Source organism: Macrobrachium rosenbergii, chromosome 54, assembly GCF_040412425.1.
Source record: "Macrobrachium rosenbergii isolate ZJJX-2024 chromosome 54, ASM4041242v1, whole genome shotgun sequence".
Classification (NCBI taxonomy): domain Eukaryota; kingdom Metazoa; phylum Arthropoda; class Malacostraca; order Decapoda; family Palaemonidae; genus Macrobrachium; species Macrobrachium rosenbergii.
Genome location: NC_089794.1, coordinates 18,318,146 through 18,342,302, shown reverse-complemented (window position 1 = coordinate 18,342,302; position 24,157 = coordinate 18,318,146). Strand labels below are relative to the sequence as shown.

General features: G+C 35.1%; 1 protein-coding gene across 1 annotated transcript; it reads left to right on the top strand.

The window, feature by feature from the left end:
* Positions 1–1,254: 1,254 nt before the first annotated feature.
* Positions 1,255–12,815, top strand: rdgBbeta (cytoplasmic phosphatidylinositol transfer protein 1). Its single transcript, XM_067097541.1, has 8 exons — positions 1,255–1,410; positions 4,520–4,668; positions 4,952–5,048; positions 8,213–8,284; positions 8,626–8,724; positions 8,957–9,112; positions 10,289–10,432; positions 12,014–12,815. Exons 1-8 carry the CDS (start codon positions 1,366–1,368, stop codon positions 12,263–12,265), a joined length of 1,014 nt encoding a protein of 337 aa, XP_066953642.1. The 5' UTR covers positions 1,255–1,365; the 3' UTR covers positions 12,266–12,815.
* The last annotated feature ends 11,342 nt before the right edge of the window (positions 12,816–24,157 follow it).

Here is a 24,157-nt window from a genome sequence, read left to right as displayed (position 1 = left end):
GTTCGTAATGTATGTTACATAAGAACAGCTAAAATGGTAAGAAACGTGATAAAAAGGTCAGCTTTGGCGAAAGGATGGATCAGAGTGTTCCGGGATGGTCTGGCCATGTGGAAAGAATGGAGGGAGCGGTGAAAAGAATGAACAATTCTGAAGTATTGTGAGGAGTGAGATGAGGAAGATTTGTAAAGGGCTGGACAGATGGAGTGAAAGGGGTAGCCTATTAGAAAGGAGGAGCCTCAGCTGACAGTGAGAGAGAGTGTTTGCAAGAGGAAAGTGAAGGTTTAATGTACTGTCAATGAGCCTTGTGTGTAAGATCCTGTTGATTGAAAACAAGCTTGCCTGCAGTAAGGATTGAAAAGGTGAGAAATGCAGGTATACAACAATGTGTGTTATCTGTAAATTTGATTATCATCATACATATTATACTCAACAAATGAATGATGAATTATGCATTGAATTAGAATTTTTGCCTTTGAATTCATCTTCATCCAGAGTCGATATAGCTGACACACTTTTATCCATGAGGGCATAAATTATCTAATCTGATTTTCTTGGTTGCTCCCATGATAGCTATTATTACTTAGTTCCGTCAAATACGACGTCTAGGGCAGTTACGAAACGCTTTTTTCGTAAATAAACTCCAGAGGATTAGGTTAGAGTTTCCCATAGGGTGTCGAAGCTAACAAACTCAGGAAAAGTGGATGGAATGTCAAAATGAGTAAGTTAAAAACAAGAATGAGCCTATTACATAGGATATCTTAATTTATCTGGAAAAAGAAGCGTAAATGAAAGGTAGGCCATGCGTAGAAATATCACAGTCCCATCTGCTAGTCTTTACTGCGTGGATAAAAAAAAAAAATCAATGCGAAAAGAACGCTCCCTCATCGTCAACTTGTTAGAATGTGTCCAGGAATGCTAGTAATTTCTTAATGAAATATACTAAATTTAATAAATTTTTGACTTAGGACTTTTTATGAGAAAATTTGGGCAATTATCAAACCCTGACAAGGAGAATACAGTTTCAAAACAAATCGATTCCAGGTTGGTTGGACAAGAGAATTGAGGGAACTATTGGAAAGTTTTCTTAAATCCGGACCATGCCACGCAATTTAGGCATGAATTCTAGATTAAAATATAATTTTAAAACTTGATAATAATCTGAACAGCAACGGAGAGTAAAACATAACAGGAAGAGATAATCACGGAAAATAATAAAGGCCAATTTCACCTTTTCAAGCGTAATGAACTGTACTTCAAAACAACATCCTCCATTGGCAAAGTAGAAGACTGGGAGTCTGGGTCACCAGCTGATCTGGGCCCTGAAATCTGTCGTGCGCTTCATTCCCCAGCCAGGAAATTCACAGAATGTTGAAGGAATACAGAATCTGCATGCCCATGAGTGTGGAGGAGGTACGTTGTAATATATAAACTGCTTAGACTTCGATAACAGCTTCCTTTACAGTGGATCAGGTCAACAGGTTATGCCTAAGCTGACCCATCGAAACTCGTTATAGATTTGATGTGAAAGACCGAAGCTCAGTCGATTTATCAATGACGTCTAAGTTTAGGCAACAGTAAACCATATTTTTAGATTTGTTATAACGAAAATGACGTTACGTTAGGGTAATAGGCCTAGGCTTAGGTTTGTGTGTCTTAAATTCTAGAACTAAGTTATTTGATGTTTGTCGAGCTTAGGTGGGCCTATGTAATAGTTAGCCAGGTAGAACTAGCCTAAGTTTTAGCTCTGCGTCAGTTATTTACCTTGGGAATTTACTTTTTCTATAGTAGCCTAGGCCTATTTTGCTTGCTTGTAAAGAATTTACTGTTATTTTTTGTCGCTCGACTGTAATTAACCTGTAATCAACCTCAGAACTGATTATAATTTTGCCATTTCGCATGCGTGGTGTTATAGGGAAAATTTGGCAAAAAATGGAGTTTCCATCACCGGGGGTTCCGGGGGTTGGAGCCCCCCAGCTAAGTAACATGGCTTACCGGGTTAGTTTAGGGTACTTTAGGTTATTATGGTTCCTTTTATAATAGATTTCCTTAGCCAATCCCTTCTTGAACATATGGCTCCCTAATGTCTCTTGTATATGCGGAATCGTTCCATACAGTCCGTGCAGAGCTAATACTTAGAAATACCATTAGCCATTATGAATTTAAGACTTTCAGGAAGATAAATCCTGATTTGCTGATGGTACCATAGGCCAGGCAGTCACCAATCAGTTTTGGACGAAACACAGGCCTGGGCTAGTACCAGTAATATTTATAGCCTGTGTAGTGCCACCATCATTGCTTACAGTTGTGGCTTGCACTTTAACATGTTTTCCCTTAAAGTTTAAGACATTTTATATCTATGCCCAAACCTCGAGAAATATCAGTAGTTCAGCAACGACAACAAGCCTAACCTTTCCTAGAATGCCATGTTCTGGCCTGACCAGACCTTACCTTTCTAACCTCACTTACAGCGTCATACCCTGATCTGACCAGAGGGGCTTTGCCCCCTTGACCCTCCCCAAGTAACATTAAACACCGGAGACAAGGGACTAAGCTTCCGTTTGGAGGTAGCTCGGTTGTTTTGCAAACCACCCAGCTAGCCTAAGGTAACAGACAGCCTATGATAATTTCTTCGATAACCCTTCTTTGTTCACTTTATAACTCTGTTTTCAGTGTTTGCTGTTCTTGTCTGTAACTAGCTTTTCCCAGGTAGTTTGCAGAACAACAGGACTACCTCTGAATGGATGCTTAGTCTATTGTCTGATGTTTAGTGTAACTTGGGAAGGTAAGGTCTGGTTAGGTCAGGACATGGCACTCTGGAGAGGTTTTTTGTTTTTATCTGCAGAACCTGTTCCCGACGTTTTACAGTCACCTCTATTCTCTTCAGTATTGTTTTGTATTCGCCTACTTGAGATGTCAAGGTGCTATGTGTGATGGCAAGCATTGTGTAAGGTCCCCCATAGTGTTTAAGACATTTTTCTTGTAGAATATGATGCTCATTCGAAAGAAGTAACTGAAGGTAAAGGGAAATACAGACAGAGGAGATTAGTTATTAGAAAAACAGATAAATTAACAAATAAATAAATAAATAAGAATATAAGTAAAATATTAAAATACAAGTTGAATTGTATTATGATAGTAATGCATTGCATCTTCTCTTGAACTTCTGAAGTTCCAATTGTATGACTTCCTCTGGGAGGTGGTTCCACAGTCCAACGGTGTGAGGAATAAATGACCTCTGGAACTGAAAAGTTCGACAGCGAGGCACATTTGCTGTACTGCATATTGGTGCTGGTGTTCAGCAAATCTGGTTGCTCTCAGAAGGAAAAGGGGATCATGGATCAATTGTGAATGTGAAAGAACTCTTAAAATACAACTTATGAAAAGGTGACAGTACCTAACTTTTGTGTGGCATTTGCTGAAAGTTTCAGTATGTTCTTAAAAGTAAGGTGTGAGTCAAAAGTTACACCTAGAATGGTTAAAGCTTCAGACTCATTCAGCAAAGTCCCATCCACCTGAAGTGGAGGATGGGGTTGGAAATCTGTTGGATATCTGCTAATCAATAGTGTTTTTGTTTTACTGGAGTTCAGCCTCATACCCCACTGACTACATCATTCACTGATCCATTCCATGTCCAATTGAGGCTGAGAGCAGCTTCATTCCTCATAAGTGGAGGCTTTACTACACCCACAAGTATTGCATCATCAGCATCATCGGCATACAGAACAATATTTGACAGTAGCATTAATTTTAAACCTGGTGAGGTGTAGATATTCTTATCAGTTTTGATGTGATTCAGGTGAATTTGATATTCAACTCCATAATAAGTATACAGAAAATGCTTGGTAAATGAATTGCAGCCTTCCATACACTGTGTAGGCTACATTGTTTCGTTGCTTTTCGTATGAAGAAATAATAATAGATCTAATTGTTCATATACACAACTAAAGAATAACTTTATCAAACTAGAAAAAACCTCTAGAAGTTGCGTAATACTACTTTCTCAGTGAACGTGATCTCTGTTATTACTCATTTCTGAAGACTGCTACATGGAAAAAAGTACATCCAAGTTCTAGGGGAAAACTCATTAAAATATGTCTCACTGTTTAATTACAAGCTTTTAAAACCTATATATTACTGTGGTTCTCTGATTATAGTAAGAAAGAAAATGATATCGTTCTTACAGGAACCTATTTCATTAATAGTAAATTTATTGAGGTATTTTTTCTGTGAAGACAGTGGTGGTCGTAGCATGCAGTGGACATTATATATTGAGCTCTGAATATAACATTGGTATTAGCAAATGTAAAGCAACCATAATTCAGTTGTGAAATTATAAGGGTATTATTGTAATGTTTTAAAATATATTGTTTCTTATCTATTGTGTTGCCGGAGTAATGGCCAGTGCACTTTACTTACTGCTGTATGTTTCTTATATAGCTACGGCATTTTGGATAGCAAAATGTTTGCTTGAGAAAAAAATCATACTAATATTAAAAATAATGTTGTTCCTTTATTTCAGTACCATATTGGACAGCTGTACATGATTGCACGGCACAGTGCTGAGCAGAGTCATGACGGGGAGGGTGTTGAAGTTATTGAAAATGATCCGTTTGAGGACCCAACCCATGGTGAGGGACAGTTTACTGAGAAGAGGATACATCTTTCCAGGTTGGTTGTCATTTTCTCTCTTGAGACTTTGTATATTTGGCGTAGCTTCAGTATTTTTAATGCTCAGCTCAAAGATATAAGATTAATTGATGAGCCTTAACTTTGGGATATTTGCTTCACAAGATTAATATAGATAGTTTTCTGCATAATAAAATAGTTCATGAAGACTATCTCCAGTGGTAGAACACCTTCCTTGATTATTTTAACATTACTAAAATTCACTCCTCTGGTAGCAGGAGACGTTCAAAATACTAAGTCACTAAGTAAATGGTTTTTCTTTCAGTAAATTACCTGTATGGGCTCGATCTTATGTTCCTCGGTTTATCTACCTGACGGAAAAAGCTTGGAACTACTACCCTTACACAGAAACAGGTAATACAGTATTGTATTTGCTAAAATGTGATTAACAAGAGTCTCATCCCCAAGTAATTATTGTATTTGATTATAAAATGCCGTCATGTATTATAAGATTTTGCATGAATTTTTTTTTTTTGCCTAAATAGTATTTATTATAGATGATAGATAAGTAAGTTATTAAATATTTTTTTTTAATGTCATGTAAATATCCTTTTCCCGCTGGGGCACTCACAAATGTGGTTATGTCAGATTTTATCGCATGGTAAGCTATAGTTTAATAATGGATATGACTGCAAGTAGAATTAAGAAAATTTTTCACAGTGTTGCCAGTGCTTGTAGAATATCACGGCCATCATCAGGGTATAATGAAGTGAAAACACAAAAGTAAAATAAAAAATAGTCGGCCATTAAAAGTATGGTATCTGTAAAAAATAACCTAACAGAGGAACACAGTGTCATACCAAATTTACAGTACTAAGGGGCATAGGCATACAGTACTGCAGTTGAAAAGGTAGTTCAGAGTATAGGGGCTAATGATAGCTTATTGAAAAGTGGCAAGTAAAGTTCACTGTAGAGATAGCTTGACTCAAGGATAGAATCTTCTGAATAGGTGGCTTGTGATTGATTACTTTATAATAACAGAGGATGACATTGTAGGGGTTCTTCTAGCTTATATTGGGATTATTAACCCCCAGTACTTTCAAGAATGGAAGAGTTCTAGACTTAGCAGTTTGATAGTGATTGTGTAAGCAATTGTAAAATGCAGTAACGTACCTGAATCTGGAGGGACTCTTTGGTTCAAATGCATAGGCTTTGACCATAGGAAATCCATGGACCACAAATTTGGACTAAACTATAAGTAATGAGTCAGCTGTGAAACAAGCAAATGTGAACTAAAGCATAGTATTATGCCGATAGTGGAACCTCTTGGGCAAAGAGTTATCACTAAGTCACTTGTCATTTAGGTGGAATAAGAGTAATTGATGGAATAAGTAAAATAGGTAATTTAAATATTTAATTTAAGGACACTCTTGAAAATAGGAAAGATCTTTGGGAAGTCTGCTGAACTGTGTACAGTTATGCACTCGCAAGAAGTGAGGTAGTTATCTGCTGGGGAGCCAGGGACCTAGAGGCTTGTATACAGGGCTACTGCTGTTCTTCTTTTGTTTGTTAAGTAAAAGACTGATATGTCTGGAGCTTATGAACCCTATGCATGTGTATTGATTACAAGTAATGCGTTTGCGATGAAACAAACTTTATGTCAGTAATAACATCGTACAGATTTGGGAAGTCTTTTTATGCTGATGGATTACAGAATATTTGTTTTATTATTCATTATGCGTACAGTATCACTCTAACTGATGTTTTATGGGTAATAGATATATGAATGATTTTGGAAAACTGAATTTGAAGAGAGCAAGCCCTTTTAATAACACAGTGATATGTTTTATAGATGCACTTAAAAGCTTTATTAGCCATCTCATACGTTAATTTCTTGCAGAAAGTTCTTGTCAGACTACCATCATGGGGTGAGGTTGAGAATTTCTGTTGTAATCAGTTGGCTTCGTAACATACTGCTCTTATACTTTTGGCTTGGCAAAATCAAAACATTTTAGAGTACGGTAAATGATGGCTTTTGGGACTCACGTTTCATGCAGGCATACAAGTGATAAGGCTATAACGGCATCTGTGTTGACCCCCTCCCACTTAACTTAGACATTTAGTGTCGTTTCGTTGTTTGTCCATTAATTATCGCTGTGCCTTGTAAATCTGTAAGGGGTAGGTATTTCATTGTTGTACATATTGATCAGAACTGTAATACTGTACAGTTTATTCAATGCATACATTCCATTTTTAAGTAAATTGATCAACATTAATTTTATTGAATTTGCATCTCATTTTTGTTTAGAGTTGAAGTATTTTTTGGTGTAGGGAATTACATAAGTTTTGCTTTAGTGATTGCTGTTGCTTGTAGACTGTAATTTTACATATGAGTATACTGTATTTGTAATTTTGATTATTAGATAATGATGTATTATATTATTAACTTTGTCTTAGAAAAGGAATTTGTTGAGATTTTTGGGCAACATACTCATTTTTTATTCCACCTTTTTTTCATGGTCTGGATTGATGGCTGCAGAATATACAGTAAGTATTGCGGTACTGTATTTTATTTGTCTTTACAGTTGCAGTGTTGATATTAGTTAAATTTTGACAATGAATGTGTTTAACCAAAGTTTACTACAGATACCTTACATCAAAGTACTGTATTGCCATTCTGGTCATTGTTTCTGAATGCCTTAATTCAAGAATGGTGATTACCGGGAGCCTAGTTTATCATGAATGCAGTCTCATCAAAACAAAAAACCTCTTATTTTGTGAAAGTCTTAATTGTCCTTTTTCGTAAATATATATATATATTTGCTCTTAGTATTGCCAAAGCTTTCATTTCCATCGTGCCTTGTGTGGTTTTGTAGGCCATATCAAGGGCAAAAGATTGGGTGGAAACTCATAATATTTATAAAAACCAGGGTTGGAATGAAGGAATGAAGAGTAGAGCTAGCTCTCCTTAGGGGAAGTGGAGTGTGGATGTTGAATGCAAAGGAGAGGAAAAGGTGGAAGCTATAGTGGTGAATGATTTGTCCAGTGTATATGGCATGAGAAAAATTCAAATGGCAAGAAATGTGGAGTTATGTAAGAGGGTTTACACAGGTGAAAGGATGGATCAGTGTGTTTTGAGATTACGAAGGATAAGTTGGTGAAAAGAGCATGCAATTTGGAAGTGGTAAGAGGAAGGAAGAGAGGAAGCTCTTGAAAGCTGGATAGATGATAAGAGAAAGATACTGGAAACGAGGGGCCACAACATGCAGAAAGTGGGAGTGTGTGTGTGTGAGATAAAGATGAATGGTTTAGTGTGTGTACTTGGGTTTGACATACTGCTAATGAGCCTGCTGTCGAGGTATAAAAGTTACAGATATAATGGAAGTTATCTAGAAAGGTGGATCATGCATGATTCAGTGGTTTAAGTATAAATGTGAAAGTGATCATTGTCTTTATTTTCCAAGGAACCACCCTTGTTAGGGGAAATAGCATAATGGTAAAAAAAGGATAAACTAGATTACTGTAGCCTGACAAAAGCCTTATCACACAAATACAGTGTTGTTCAAATATTTTTTTTCTTTTTCAGTGCTCCGTGATACCTAGGCTCAACATCAAGATCCGAACTCGGTATGAAAATAACAACGGCTCCTCAGAAAATGTGAGGAAGGATCATTTACGTTACCCACAATGACTATGTTTATTTTCAACAGCATTGGTTTTATCTTTTCTCTGCTTGTTTTTTTAATTTAACTTTGGAAATATGGTAAAGTTTGCTGTATGGCATAATTGATTGTGAACCATGATAGAGCTTAAACAGGTACACTTCTGTACAGCCTGATCTTGTTAAAAGTTTTAGCATAGAATATACTGCTTGGTTTCCCCCGTAGATATTGCATTAATATTTGATAATATAAACTTCTCAGTTATGACAATTTTCTTTGATAATATCATGCTGCTTTCAGTGGTAGTTACAGTCTGTAATCTTGTTCATTATTTTAGTGTTTAAATGTGAATGAGGAAGAATTGAAGCAACGCTTGGTAGACCACGTAGACATCCTTACGGACCCAATAGATGAAAAACACTACAAGAAAGAAGAGGTCTGTTGGAATTGCAGTTGGCTTTTTTGTCTTTGACTCCATCTTACTTATTTTCAAGAAGTTTTTTGTGCTTTTTTCTGCCTGTACAAGTTTTGTCTGAACTTTTTTCTTTCATTTATTCTACTTATCTTCTGCTTTAAGGTTTAATGCAACTTGTCATGTACAGATATACAGTGCTTCAAAAGATATTAAGTTTTCATCATGACTACTTTTAATTTGCTGTGTTTTCCAGGACCTGTCCATCTTTAAGTCAGCAAAAACAGGCCGAGGACCATTGCAGGAAGGTTGGCGGGATACTGCGGACATCATTATGTGCTCATATAAGCTAGTTGATGTTTCATTCCAAGTGTTTGGCCTTCAGACCAAAGTTGAAGATTGGATACAAAGGGTTAGTACAAGGAGAATTCATCTCTTGCTGTCTTTCATTCTTATTATATCAGTGTATTTAACCATACTGCATTGTACTTTTGAAATGTACATTTTGTTGCAGCCACCCAATCCTTCACCATATAACAAATCATATTATGACACATTTTGATCAGTTGGATGCCAGGATATGAAACATGAAGATTTCGAAAAGGTACGATCTTGGAATATTAAGATTCAGGACTGGAATAATGTGGTAAGATCCTGTTGCTAATGAGGAATTGGTAGAGAGATATGTTATCAAGAAACGATTGAGGTGATTTTGACATGTTATGGGAGTGAATTAGGGCCATTTGGTTAGAACGGTCTGGGAAATCATGGAAAAGGGTGACAGATAGAAACTTTGACCTGATGGGAGTTTGGGGAAGAGGAGCATGGGACACGGGAGAGTGGGGAGATTTATTGTACATCTAATTCGACGGAGAGAAAAGTTTGTGTAAAACTTATATGATGATGGTTGCCAAAGTACAATAATGAAACTTTCATTTTTAAATCAACTGTAGTAGCAGACTAGGGTGACACTGACCTAGTGGGAAACCTGCGCATTTTTACTTCTGTAAAATACTGTACAGGAAAAACAAACTTTACACATAGCAGTGTCATCACATCTGAAGTTAGTGAAGAGGTGAACAGATAACCTATGACACAAGTGAGTGTATTGTTTGATAATATACTTAATCTTGTATGTGTTTCCTGAATGTCATTTAACAATAATGGTACGGTATTGATATGGTCTCCATTAAATGGTTACTTCATATTAACTTTGTATAGTTCTCCAGTCAGATATTGTAAACTGAGGGGCTAACTGTATTACCTCTGTGTCAAGTAGCTACTTGGCACAAGTAAAAAAAAAAAAAAGTTTGTTATAATTGTTTCATAGACTGAAAAAATATTTAGAATCACTTACATTTCCATAAATACAGACCTCATGTTTTAGTAGGAGTTTATTAGTTCTAGCGTATCCTGTTAGGTGTAAAGACTATTTGTAAAGCGGTAGGTATTAAGCCAAAATTACTCTAAGAACTTTCATATTTTTGCTTTGTGAGTATTGATTTAGCCTCTTACATTATCAAGTAAAATTATGATTGACATTCTTGCCATAGCAAGACTGAACCAACTAGTGGTGTTTTCTTTTCAGGCAATTCGGAACGTTTTGCTTTTGGGACATCGTCAGGCATTTGCCTGGATAGATGAGTGGCACGGAATGACATTAGAGGATGTGAGAAACTATGAACTGGGAATGCAGAAGGAAACCAATGAGAGAATTCAGGCTGCCCAATTGGTTTGTATCCATTATTGGCTGGTATGGCCAGGTTTAACTGATGTAGAATTCCTGGGCTCTGAAATTATGAAGCTATAGAAAGGTCTTGAAGCTTAAGAGAAATAAGTAAAGAAAATTGATGCTTCACTCATGGTATACATCCATTAATGTAACTTGAATATAATTCAGTGATCTTGCTAAAACACTTTTTAATAAGAGTAATCTTACTTCTGTTCTAAAACCCATACATCAAACATATTTTTGAACTCTGTTAAGTTTTGGCTCATGCTGCCAACTGCAGTTGTTGACAATAGGAGGTCTCACCTCCCCTGAATTCATTGCAAAAGCTTGCTCCATGGCTGCTTACATGATTCTTTGAAATCATCTTTCAACTCCCTTTCCAACATAGATAGGACTGACATAAGTGAGACACTGCTGTGCCAAGTAATAGCTCAGAAAAACATGCATTTCATTACTAAGGGATTAGACCACACTGCCATGTTTGTTCTTAAAAAAAAACTTTGTAGAGTTCACAAAGTTTGAGCCCTTAGTGCTATTATTCTCTTCAGGCAGAGCTACTATTTTATGCATTTACAATGTCTAGCAGTAACAGACTCCTGGGTGAGGGGCAAGAGTAACGCTTGCATAGCAGTACAAAAACTTCTGCTGTACTAGGAGGAAGCAATAAAGCTCACTGGGACTCGGTTGTCAACCTAGTTTGGTATTTGTATGTCTATGAAGAATGGCCTTTCTTACTTAATTTTCTCTTTTCATCTTTTTCATTACCTTGCTCTTTTCCATTGAATCCTCTTTGCATTTGATTTGAGATTTATTGGACTTAGTGCACTTAAGTGAGAGAAGACTTGTGTCAGTAGTGCTGTTATCTCGTTGTCGGTATTGCAGGAAAAATGATAGTATCAGTTTCCTTTCTTTTGCCAAGAGAGAGAACCTCTCATGAAATTTTCTCTAGTTTGGATTGTTGATCATGATTTCTGTTAGCATGGGTCTGTGCTGTTCCGCTTCTGAGGAATCCAGCCTCTCTACTACTGAAGAACTGAGTCATTCTAGTTCAAAGGCCCTGAACTGCTCCAATTCTGATGACCAGATTTGATGGAAGGTGGCATTGGACTAATAGAACTTGAGGACCTGACAACAAGAGAAAGGAGTACTGTAGGAATGTATGCCAAGTGTCTCCTTATTTCACCTTGATATAAATGACAGAGCTTCTTAAAATCCTAAATGATCTGTCCACCTCATTTGTTTATGGCTTGGCACTGTGTCTTGCTGCAACAAAATATTTTGATGCATTTCTGCCACATTGCTGTACCATTGCGACTAAAAGAAGTAAAACCTGTTACTACTAACTGAACACAACCTACTGTGGTAACATTTATAAGTGTGGTACACATTACAGGAAGTTTTGAAGTAGTAGTGTTTTTGTGATGTATTGTTTAGAATATAACAGTAGATGTTGTTAGTATTTGATTGACATGTATCAGTAATCCTAGGCCTTCCTTGTGTTGTTACTGATATTCTTGTTGAAAAATACATTTATGTGCCCTTGTAGCTATGAAAGAATAATTTTTTCATTATCTTTTCCAGGCAACAGATGAGACAGGCAAGAAAAATGAGGATGACGAGAAAGAGGAAAAGAAAGATGGTGGGGAAGAAGAGGAAGAAGAGAAGGAGGAAGCTGGAGAAAATGAGAAAGAGGGAGGCAGTGTCACAGAAAAGAAGGAGGGAAGTGCCCCACCATCGCCAACATCACCAGCTGCTAGCAATGCCAGCAATGGCAGCTCTGGAGGCACTCCCCAAAAGACTGGTTACCTGTCGTCCTGGTTCAAATGGTCTTAAATGAAAGTTAACTTGTCTGGTCCTTAACCATGGGTTGAATAACAAGAAATTGACCATATGGTACCATGGTTTTTGTAGGTGAGAGAAAGTAACCATGTGGAATTAAGGCTTTGTTGATGGAATGTGTTTTACCATATGGCACCAATGTGTGCAGATGGTAGGTTATAGTGGATACAATTCATGGAGAGGTTGTCATTATCCAAGGCTGTTGTACGGTAGTAAATATTTATGTAATCTGCACATAGTAGGTCAGTAAAGGGATCATGTAAAATTGTTGAAGGACTGCTTGGTGAGGTGTGTAAGTGTACGGTTTTAACGAAGTTAACAGAGTCTTGATATTCTTAGCAGGGATAAGAATAGAAACAGGGTCTTATGCTTTTAGATTTAAAATTATGCTCTCTGTTGGTAAGTCATGATGTTGATGTTTATCTGGAAATAGATTTCACACAAAATATTCATATAGTAAATCCCTCCATGTGATGGAAAAAATTTTCTCTGGTATATAGATTGAAATCACTTAGGCACCTGTCCTGCCATCACAAAGAAAAAATATATACTAAATTTTCATCATTATTAGACTAGGTTATTATTATTGTAATTATTACAATTATATTTTTGTTATTATTATTGTTGTGTTCATGAGAAGTCACAAAACATTTTTTTTACAGGTTACCTATTGTGTAAACCAGTGGTCTATATATGCGAAACAAAAATTGACCTGGAAGTTTTTGCAGTATTGTAAATAGTTTAATGTATTATTATTATTATTATTATTATTATTATTATTATTATTATTATTATTATTATTATTTACATTAGTACCTATGATTTCATACATACTGTTAGACTGAATAGGTATTTTATATAACTCAAGCTGGAGTTATGTAAAATGCCCATTTTTTTACATAAAACCTGTAAGGCTTCTGCAGGATTTGTCACTGCTTGTCATATTTTAGATTTTGCAATATCCTTTCAACATTCCTTCCATATCCTTGAAATAAGTGACCATGTTACATGTATTGAAACCCTCTCCTTTTTCCCAGAATTGTTCCAGTTTTTGCTTTTTAAATGAGAAATTTTGGATTAGTTGGAACAAAACCTGAAAGAACAAGGCGAACGTTCACTGCATATTCTATCATCCATCTTGTGCAAAGGTCAGCGTAGGGTAGTCAAAGAGTCTGGTTTTAGTAGGAGGTTGGAGCTATGTAGTGCAAGACAAAGATTAGTAGAAAATTGGTTGCTTGTTGAGTCATTTGATCTGTTCACAATGTTAAGGAATTTTTGGCTAATCTGCTTAACATTAAATGTAATATACTTAGTATACATTATTTTTATTGGTTGATTGTAGTGTACATTATTTTCATTAGTTGAAGTAGAAAAGAGACAACATGAGTTTTTATCCTTTATACTGACAGAAGTTATGACATAAGATCTTTTGTTACCAACAATATATGTCATACAATGCAGTATCATTATCGTATAACAAGAATGCTCTCTATTTTATACAGATGCTTTTTAGGTTATGGGTTGGCTTTAGCATCATTAGTTCTCTGAATGCAAGTTGCATATTTTGTGCATGTGCCTTTATGTTGGTCGTTTGCCCCTTTTGCCATCATCATTTATGTTTTTATGGAATAAGATGTACAATGAGTTCTTTACTTTGTCTTCAGTCTTGTGTCTCTCTTCAGTCTTGTGTCTCTCCTTCTCGTCACATCCAGACTGTTTCAGTCATGAGATCCTTCCCTATTTTCTTGTTGCTGGATACCAGATTTCCCCATCCATCTTCTTTTGTAGTGATATCTTGCCATTGCAATCTGGCCCTGAATCTATGCATTCTTTATTTACATATTTTTTTTAAATCCTGGCAATTTTCTTTGTCATTGGCTATGCCTCCTACATTGCATGTTACATTTCAGTACATTTTCAGATGTTATATTCTGTATCATTCTGTATATGTTGTGTCGTGAGAAAATGTTGGACCCAGATCCACTAATAGGATATACTGTGATATTAAGGTGGTATGGTTTCAATAGTAAAAATTAGCAAGTCACTGAGATCCACTAAGACAATTTTGGCTTAAGAATCCTGCAATAAATGTTATATTTTAGCTTATGATTAAAAAACCTACCTTACTGATTCACAGAAATTAAACTTTAAATATATAGTTCAGTCAATTAGTGTCCAAATACTTAGTAATAATACAAACCTCATACAAGAGGACTTCCAATTTGAAACATTATCGCTGGGTCACAGATAGCAGTAAGTCATAATGCTTTAATCCACGAATCTGCAACAAAGAGTGTTTAGGGAAGGTGGGAAAAAAAATTCACAACAAATACCAACATCCTTAAGTTCATATTCCTTCATTCAGATGATTTTCAAAAAAATGACTAGCTGGTTTCAGTATATATTTTGTTCGACTATAAAATTTCCATTTTTGTCTTTTACACAGTTTGCCCTTGGCTTACAAGTGTGGGTTTGGTTCCATGCATCCCTGAATATCTCGGAATGCATAGATTCAAATCCCATACATGAAGTGGTTTAATGCACTGTGTAGGACATCTGCATGTGTACATAGCCTATGCCCTTAGGCTAGTTGACACTATCATGTACTGTTCTCCCTGGGGTGGTGCAAAGGACTTGTCCAAGTCATCGCCATCTTTTTTAATATGGGCCCACCTAACTATAGACCCTCTGCTATTGTTCTCATGGATTACTATAATAGAAAAAATTCTGTACTCATTCAGCAGCGAACTCGGCTCCTCTCTCTCTCTCTCTCTCTCTCTCTCTCTCTCTCTCTCTCTCTCTCTCTGCCTCTGGAAGTACTTTGGAACTCGTGTCCTTGGTAGAGGCTATTAGCAACAAGATGTTTTTCTTTTTCAAGTGACTAATTGCTTTTGTTAATGACCTGAAAGAGAAGCTGTAAATAGAAATTAAATACAGAACAGGATATTAATTGTCTCTCTCAATACAGTTTCAGAGACAGCTTACATCTTCACACTAGTCAGGTGTGAAGATGTAGGCTATCTTTAATAGTAGGTAAGCATCCAAATAACAAATTTTATTGTGAAAATTTATGCTTTGTCTCAGTCTGAGTGTCATGTTTATACACCAGTAAGGGGTTAATAGTAAAAATGATAATGGTTTTACATTTATATATTTTTTTTCTGCTACTGTGTGCATGTCTTCTTTCCACAGTTCCATTGACCATCTTTGGTGATATATTTGATGACACTGTATTATTGTTCCTTTTTAACATCGTCAGTTCTCAGTTCAGTGTTTTTTTCTCCAGACTGGGTCTTGCGTCATCGATTTTTATACCCATCAGTATCAGATCAACTTCAGAAGCCTGTATTGTGTTGAGTATGCCTCACCAGGTATAATAGAGCAATCTTTTTCAGTGATGGTGTCTGTACCTCTTGTCAGAATAAACTTACCTATATTTCTTCTCCATGGTTGCATATTTTCAATTTCTCCTTGGGCTTCGTAAGCATTGTACCTAATGGCTTTGATCCCTGAGTCTGGAAGAATTTCCGTACTGCTTCTCATTGTAGGTCTCCTACCAGTATCTGCTGTGACTATGGTACATGTGTCCCTGCATCTGATACTCTTATCTGGAATTCTTGCCTTTGTCATTTTGTTTATTTACCTTTTTATTTTAATTTCAGCTGTTGTATATGCTTGTCTGGATTATGTTATCAGTTTTTGGCAGACTAAAATTTTTTTGAGGTACCTAAAAGAAATTGTTTTATCTTTTATGCTGATTCTTATTGGTAGGATATTTTCCTTTTTTACTTTGACTAGTCAGGAAGAGGTCAACATGTGATTACTGGACTACTAACATCTTAGTTATTGGACATTGCTCTTGCAATATTTTGTGTACTGTGATTTTCTCATATGTAGTATACCTGTTTCAACTGGAAGTATTTTCAATTGATGGGGGTTACAGCATGTGATCTAGTCATTGATATTTATGTTCAAGATAATAAGTTCCCGGTATAACTGTAGACTGTTCAGTTTTCCATCAGTACACTTCACTCTTCCTGGCCTGACCATGACAGTGATTTTCATGATGGATTATTGTCAGGAGATGCTGACTTGTAAAACTGTAAGGAGCTTAATGATGGCTTAGCAAGGGCTTCATGAATGAAATTACTAAGAGGATTTATAGTCCTTGTAAGTGAGTGGCATTTTGCAAACAGTTGGGTGATAGATCATGCAGTTTTAGCCAACTGGTGGTAGTCACAGAGTTTAAATCCATATTATTAGGCAGTGCTGGATTTCAATACTTGCTATTGTGCAGTACTGTAATGCAAGTAGTTATTAGTTCTGCAGTGAATTTTGGTTCAGTTACCTCCAAAGGGACCAGACACCAAGTAGCTTTGAATCCTCAAGCTATGAATAGTTGTGATATGGCAAAATAATAACTAGTTTCTCTCTAGGACAGGATGAAAAGCATAGTGTGACATATCAGTTATGTTAGTTTTTGCTGTAGTGTATACTCATTAAGGATGGGTTTTTGACTGCATTGTATTCATGTACGATTGAGACTGGTATTTTGGAAGGGTATAAGAAGTTTTTCTCATATTTTGTGTGTATACTTAGTTCCAGGCCTTTGAGTTTTCAATGGTAAGTTGATGTCTTGTCATTGAAGTTCAACTTAAAAAAGTTGAAAATATAATGGATACAGTAATGTTCTGTCATTTTTTTTGTTTGACTTATCAAAGAGATTGCAATACACATTTAAGAAGGTGAAATACAACACTACAGTACGATGGTGTCATTATTTATCATATAGCGTAGAGGTATAACGGAAGTAGTTGTTTCACTTCATTTTATAACGAACAGTTGTTTAACACATCAATCTAACACCTGTTTCTTTTGTCCAAAGTTTTGGTCAGTTCTTGAGTACTTATTGAAAAACCAAAAGTGATAATTGGAAATATTAAAATGCAGTAAATGATTTCATTTGTAATTTATATTCACTTATATACACAAGTACTCATAAATTCACATTAATATCTACTTATTTTTCCATCACTTTTTTTAAACATATGATAAATTGAAGTGATTGTGTGAAGTATTAAAGTTAGGTAATTGGTGATTATGTTTTATGCTTTTAGATTTCCATAACTATATTTAGTTTTTGGCACTGATTTTCATACCAGCATCGAGGCTGTGGTATGGAAGACTTGCATGTTTCAGCTATGTAGTACTCAGTAGAATGTTAGGGGTTACAAATTAGAGTAAAAATGTAATATGCTAAATATGATACCTGTCATGTAATAACTGTATATGTTATCAATGTATAACACTCTATGTGATATGTTACACGTAATTAAGGTTGCCATTTAGTATGAGTAAGGGCAAGAAAAACACAGTAGCTTCCAAATGTTACCTATCCATGTTCCTAAGTAGTATACAGCTATGTTGAAACTAACTGAGGTTGTAACTGCATGTTACATTGATATATTCTCCATTGGATAGAATTTCATTAACTAAATTTTACATTTTTTTCAAGTTGCAGATGGGTTGATACAGATTAAATTGGTCACCTTCACCAGTTTGGTGAGTTTTAATGACTGCAGCAGCCTCATAACTTCTCTATTTCTTGATATTATAGGATATGCTTCCCATTGAAAGCCATGAGACCAATTCCAATGTTCTAGGATAGATGCACTTTTACAAAATTACAAGAAGCTCTATGTTTTCAGTTTTTCTTAGTTTACATGTTGAATTATTGTTCCTAGTTGACACAGTATTATGCTTGACTTATGTGAACTATAATTACTTTACAGCTGTCTTTCCTACCTATGGGTTAATGAAATTTTGGTCTCTCTAGTTTGCTTGTAAGGTGTCACATGGGGTCTTTTTGTTACGTTACAATTAAAGCAAGTAGATGTATGTGTGGGATGTTTAAATCATGGGCAGTTTGTGGATGATATTGAAAGGGTTTTGTTGATTTTTTTTTAAATAATTGTAAATGTTAATAGTTTCTTCTATATACCTCAGGGCCTTTAACTTAAATGCTTTTTGCAGTTTAATTTTAGATATGAAGAGTCGTAAGTTTCCGTTACGGACAGAAACTTTGAGAAGCTACTGTATTTTTACATTCAAAGTGACCTGTAGGATTTGATGATGTAATATCTGTTAATTGTAAGTAGAGATGGTGATGAGGATATTAATCTGATGCCAAGTTCATTAGTCCGGGAAGGGAATGGAAGCAACTTAAGCTGCAGGCTGATGTTTGTTATTTACAAAATTTATTGCCTTATTTTTAAGCTCATTGTTATTCAGAAAAAGGGAAAATTGTATGGCATCTGCCTAAACTGCTGTTGACTTGCAAAACAGTATTCCGTAGAACAGAATTCTTATATATGAAAAAGAGCAAATGGACAGAGAAAATTAGTGAATGAACAACATTTAGCATTATTCAAGAAACTAAGTCCAGAAACTAAGGTATTGGGCCATAGTGCTTTAGAGTAGATTTTCTTCTTTTAAACTTCTGACCCTTGGCTTCATTAGTCTTGCCAGGAAGAATATTACATATATTAGGTTGTTTTATCTACATAGTAATGGATGTTTCACATGAAAAGAAGGATGCTAATTCTTTTTAGAGTTTAAACTAAATTGTAGATTCAGATGAAGGGGTGTTTCTGAATAATACCAGTTTTAGGGTTGTAATTCCCTAGTACAGAGACACCATGGATTTTTGTAACTCGTCATTGGATAATTGCCTCATCACTTTATATAGTAGAAGTTAATCTATATAATTGGCTTGGACAGTATTTATATACCGAACCATGTCATGGATAAAGCACACTTATATGATATGTATGATAATATGAATGATAACATTTAATATAATATGATTATTTTCTTTGTAATTTTGCCATTTGACTGAAGATTGGATTTCACTGCCACTGATGGCACTCCAAGCCCCCTTCACTGCCGTTACAGCTCATTCGATTCTAAAAGCTGGATTTGAGTCGTGAAGAGTTGAAATGTAACTTTTTACAGAAGTTGGATTTCTGTAAATATGGTTTGTCATTCTTATTTTTGTATTGGGAAATTTTACCACTTTATATTTGATAATTTTCTGAGCTTTGTCACATGTCAAAAATTCTCTCAAAGCTCAAGAGTTCGGGTAAATACTTAATACCTCACTCTAGTTATCTGTTTTGAAAGACTGGATTTTTGTACTTGTTAAGAAACTTCTCAGAAGAACAAGCTCTTGGTGCCATCCCCTTGAGAGTTGAGAATTTTAAATCTGTGGTCTGATTGATCGCACTTTTAATAAAAGTTATAATTGAAATTTTTGTTTAATATTTTAATTTTTTAATACTGTACTCATCAGATGTAAAAGAGTATTGTGATAATTTTAGTAACATTTTATTTTCAATTTACAATAATTTAAAAAGAATGCTTTGACATCAAACCATAGCAACAAATAATTTTTGTTTTGATGCAACTTTCTTGAGGAGTTTTTTCAAAACAAAGAATATTCTGTCAGGTCACAAAGTGGCTGTGAGAGGATTTTTGACAGTAATGTATATGAAAAATAGCTTTATTTTTTTATGCTTGTGTTTAAGGAAAATTATATGATAATTTTATTTTTATTGTATGTCAAATGTAAAGAGAATTTCTCTTGGTTCATTATTTCCTAATGAATTTCCTTTTCTGTTGCAGCTTGATGTTGTTTTAGCTGCGTTTGTATTCATCCCTGTTTATTTTTAATGAATGGCTTGTAATTTAAAATGTGCATTTTGAAGTGCAACAGCAAATCCTATGGATATTGGAAATGAATTCATGATTTAATGTATCTAAATGACAAGTATACAAATGTTTATTATTTCATGTATTGGTATAATATAGAATGTCGCAGTGTCAACTACTGTAGAGCTGGAGTGTTCATGGCAGTGAGCTTTTGTTCTTCCTAGAATTCACAGACAATTATGAAATGATATTATGAAAGATATTTATATTTGTGTATAACTAGATGATGTATAGCCATTAGTTGTTGAAAATAGGATTTAGGTGTTGAAATAAGTAGGGCAAATAGTAGTATACTTGGTAGAATAAGACAGACAGATACATATCATAGTTTTGCAGATATATAGGAGGGTGTGATACTATTCATGTTCTTTTATGTTCATGAACAAGCAGAGATTATCATATTTGACATTTTTAATTTGTGTGAGATATTGTTGCTGATATATTGTTAACTCTGATTTTGCCAAAAAAGAACATCTGAGTAGTATATAATTGTGGTGACAAATTTTGAACTTGGGTTCCACCGGATTTTTTTTTTTTTTACCCAAACTGTATGTGTACTATTTAGATTTTCTCCGTTTAGTTGAATACCCCCAATTTGTAATATTTAATTAAAAACTGACCATTCTCTTTCTACACATCAGTTTCTAGGTGGGGCTTCTTTTGAAGAAAAGTTCACAGTAATGTTTTAAGACATGTCTTCATCTTCAGTGCTCTACATCAGATTTTCCTTTTTAGAATCTGATGTGAAATGAATGCTACTTCCCACTCTCTCCCATCTTGTGCACTTACTGCTCTTATTCCCATCTTGTCTAGGTCCTAATATTTTCTTTTTCTGCATGATTTTCTGGACCTTCCTTCTGGTCTTTGTACTGCTACTCTCTCCCGTGTTAACTAACACTGCTTCTCATTCTCATCATGTCCAAACATTTCAGTCTTGAAAAAAAGAGGAGGGTCTTTTGACTTTTTTGGGTTGTACATCTTTACCAAGTATATGAGAACTCTAAAATTGAGGTGTTGCTGAAAAAGTGGCATTGGCATTTTTTTTTTTAAATGGCACCAGTTTTTAAAACTTAAGTAGCTGTAGCATTGTTATTTTTGAAGTTAGAGTGATCATTTTACCAAAATCTTCTTCCGAGTCAATTTTCTTTACGGTGGGATATATTAACACTAAAGGCCCAGCATTAAGGTTCCCTTTTCTGGCCAAAAAACTGCCCTTCATTTTCCAGAACATGCCTGCTTTAAATGAAAGATGGCAACAGGAAGGTTTAATCGTTTAAGGTCCTCCTGTCTGACACCCCCTCCCTAAAAACTCTAATACTTGTAATTCTCGTAAAGTATTCTGGAGTTAGTGATAAATTTTTAAACATGAAAACTACCAATTTTCTCAATGACTGTAACCAGCAACATGAGTAACCAAGCAAAAACCCCTTTTTGAAAAAAAGAAAAGGCTTTGCAGTTTTATTTTTGAAACTTAGCCAGTTTTTTTAAAGATGGTAACCATGCGAGGCCCAAATCTTTAACACCCTTCATGGCTCCCCCCCAAAAATTAGAAAATTGCAAAAGCCCTTAAAGATAAATATTGTTTTAGATGAAATGAAGCCAATTTCCTTAAAGTTGGTAACCAGTGACATCAGAAGACAAACCCATAACTAATTCCAGAAGCATCCTCTCTTTTCTAAAGAATATGCAAAATAAAAACTATTACTGTAATGATAATTATAATTTTTCTACATAAACACTAGTAAATAAATAGCATTGTTGAATAAGTCAAAACCAGTACAAAGTACTTAAAATAAATAATTATGAAGTAATTATGTACCAGTTTGACTCAAAGTTAATCCACCCACACTTTCCGACAAACCATGTGACTCTTATTGTTAGCTTTCACGTGCAGCAGCACAAAATTAAAAGACCACCAAATGTACAAGCTCTGTTCAATAAGCTAAACATCTCAAAAACAGAAAATTGTGCCATTGCTACTTTGAGCATATGACACCTCAATTGCTCAGTCTGGTTCTGATGCATATGTTTTCCATACCATTATAAATAGTGCACTGCCTTCTCTCCTATTTGCCTTTTGAAAACGAGTAGAGTATCAAGGAGAGACATGGAAAGGCCAAGGACTGCTCATTAAAATACATCACATCATTTATTCAAAAGGATATTTCAAGTTATTTTTATTCCCATAAAAGCTGATTCTTGCTGTGTGCAAAAATTTTCACTGTGGCATTGATGTAACAGTAGGTTAATAGCCATAGGCTGTATGGAGATAAATATTTTGGCATAACACAGCACTCTAGTACATATAAATTGCATGGTAGGTGAATTGTTACCATACAAGATAGACGATCCAAGTACAGTCCTTAAAGAGGAATTTTAGTCAAACAGATTCATGTAGATCGTGATGTCACGGATGATTCCTTTTGAACAAAGTTATCCCATTCGTCAGTTAGGGGATAATTTTGTTGGAGAGAAGGAGGCATGGGTTAAATAAGTCAGGAATTGTGTCGGAAGATGGACACTTTCTTTGGCCATGCCAAATCGTCTGTGAAAAATGATTTTAAAGTTCTTTTGCTTTTGCAAAATCTGTGGTGTTCACTGGAATTTCAGGTATTATTTGTGGGTAATATCTGATTACTCACAGACAAGAAAGTAATTTAACAGTAAGTGAAGATACAGTTAAGTATGGTGGACAAATGATAAAGGGAAGACTTGTTATATTAATATATACTATTAAGAAATGCATACCATATATAGAAAGAGGTATGACAAATACAGGGTATTAGTTTCATATACATAGTTTGAGATCTTATCTAGCATAAATTTATGCTGCATAGTGTAATAAGATATGTAAGTAAATTAAATTTTAATTTTTCCATGTAGACTTACATAAGTTGATTATTGAATATTTGTCCTGTTGAAGTTCAGAAATAATATTAATGAATGTATCATATGCCATTAGTATGATAATTAGGTTTTGGAAAGTTGTAAATCTAAGATTATTTTTAGATCTCCGAAGAGTCTAGTGTAGTTAACAGTATCAATCGGGTGGCCTCTAAACTGCTGTATTTACTATTAAATTCAAATATTATCCATTTGTAATCTTCTATAGCCCAAATATGAAGATCTACCTCATACAGTGGCAGTCAGTTGCCGAAATGTGTTGTGGAACCCTCTTGCATTCACTGATTGAGATGGTATGGAGCAAATAATGCAAATCTGTAGTGCTGTATTTGGAATACATGTAATTAGAACAATTCACACAATGCAGTAGAAGATTATTCAGCTCTTGAAAGTTACTTAGAAATTTTGTACCAACTAGCTTGGATCCTTCTAGTGTTTGATGGACATGTGAACTAACCACTGGATCTCGTTGATGTATCAAAACTCATTTTTTCATTTGCTTTTGGATTTATAGACATAAATTTGAATTGTGGAAGGGGAATATATTGCAGGTATGTAAAATAAAATTTGAGAGATAAGTCGTGAATGTTGGACTTGGAATTACGAGCACGAGACAAAATATATAATTTTTGATAGACTGAATAGTTAGGCATTCTTTTGGCCTGTGTTGACATTTATTATATTCATTGTTGTTTTGCAGGACTTCATTTTAGTGAATAAGAACTTGACTACTCTGCATTGTTTAGAATACAGTGGTTACAAATTCCAAGGTGTCTATATTTGTTACAGTTGGAAAGCTTCAGTATTGTATTGTTTGATCTCTCTGTGGTTCTTAATTTGTCTGGAACACTTGATGATAAGTTTTTGCAATTTTCCTCAGCCATTTCATTTTATCAGTTACTGTAATGTCCTTCCAGTAAATTGTGTTTATAATTGATGAAGATAATGATGCTTATGATGACTGCAGCAGCAGGGGAGGGATTCCTTAGGAAACAATTACACTAGATGTTTCAGAAAATACAATTTTTTTTCAAAAGATAAAATTTGTTAGTGAAAGATCTTTAGCAGCATCAGCAATTTTAAAGATTCTCACTGAGTTTATGGAAGTTGTATGATGTTTAAAAGTGCTTATTTGCAGCAGCAAGTTAGTCACTAGGCCCCACTACTGTCTTCAGAGTATGTTGTGTAGCATACTGTTGATGGTACTAAGAT

Coding starts and splice junctions, on each gene's coding strand:
- rdgBbeta (XM_067097541.1), top strand. CDS start 1,366: ATGTTGAAGGAATACAGAATCTGCATGCCCATGAGTGTGGAGGAG. Junction 1,411..4,519: donor TGCCCATGAGTGTGGAGGAG/GTACGTTGTAAT, acceptor CCTTTATTTCAG/TACCATATTGGACAGCTGTA. Junction 9,113..10,288: donor TTGAAGATTGGATACAAAGG/GTTAGTACAAGG, acceptor TTTTCTTTTCAG/GCAATTCGGAACGTTTTGCT.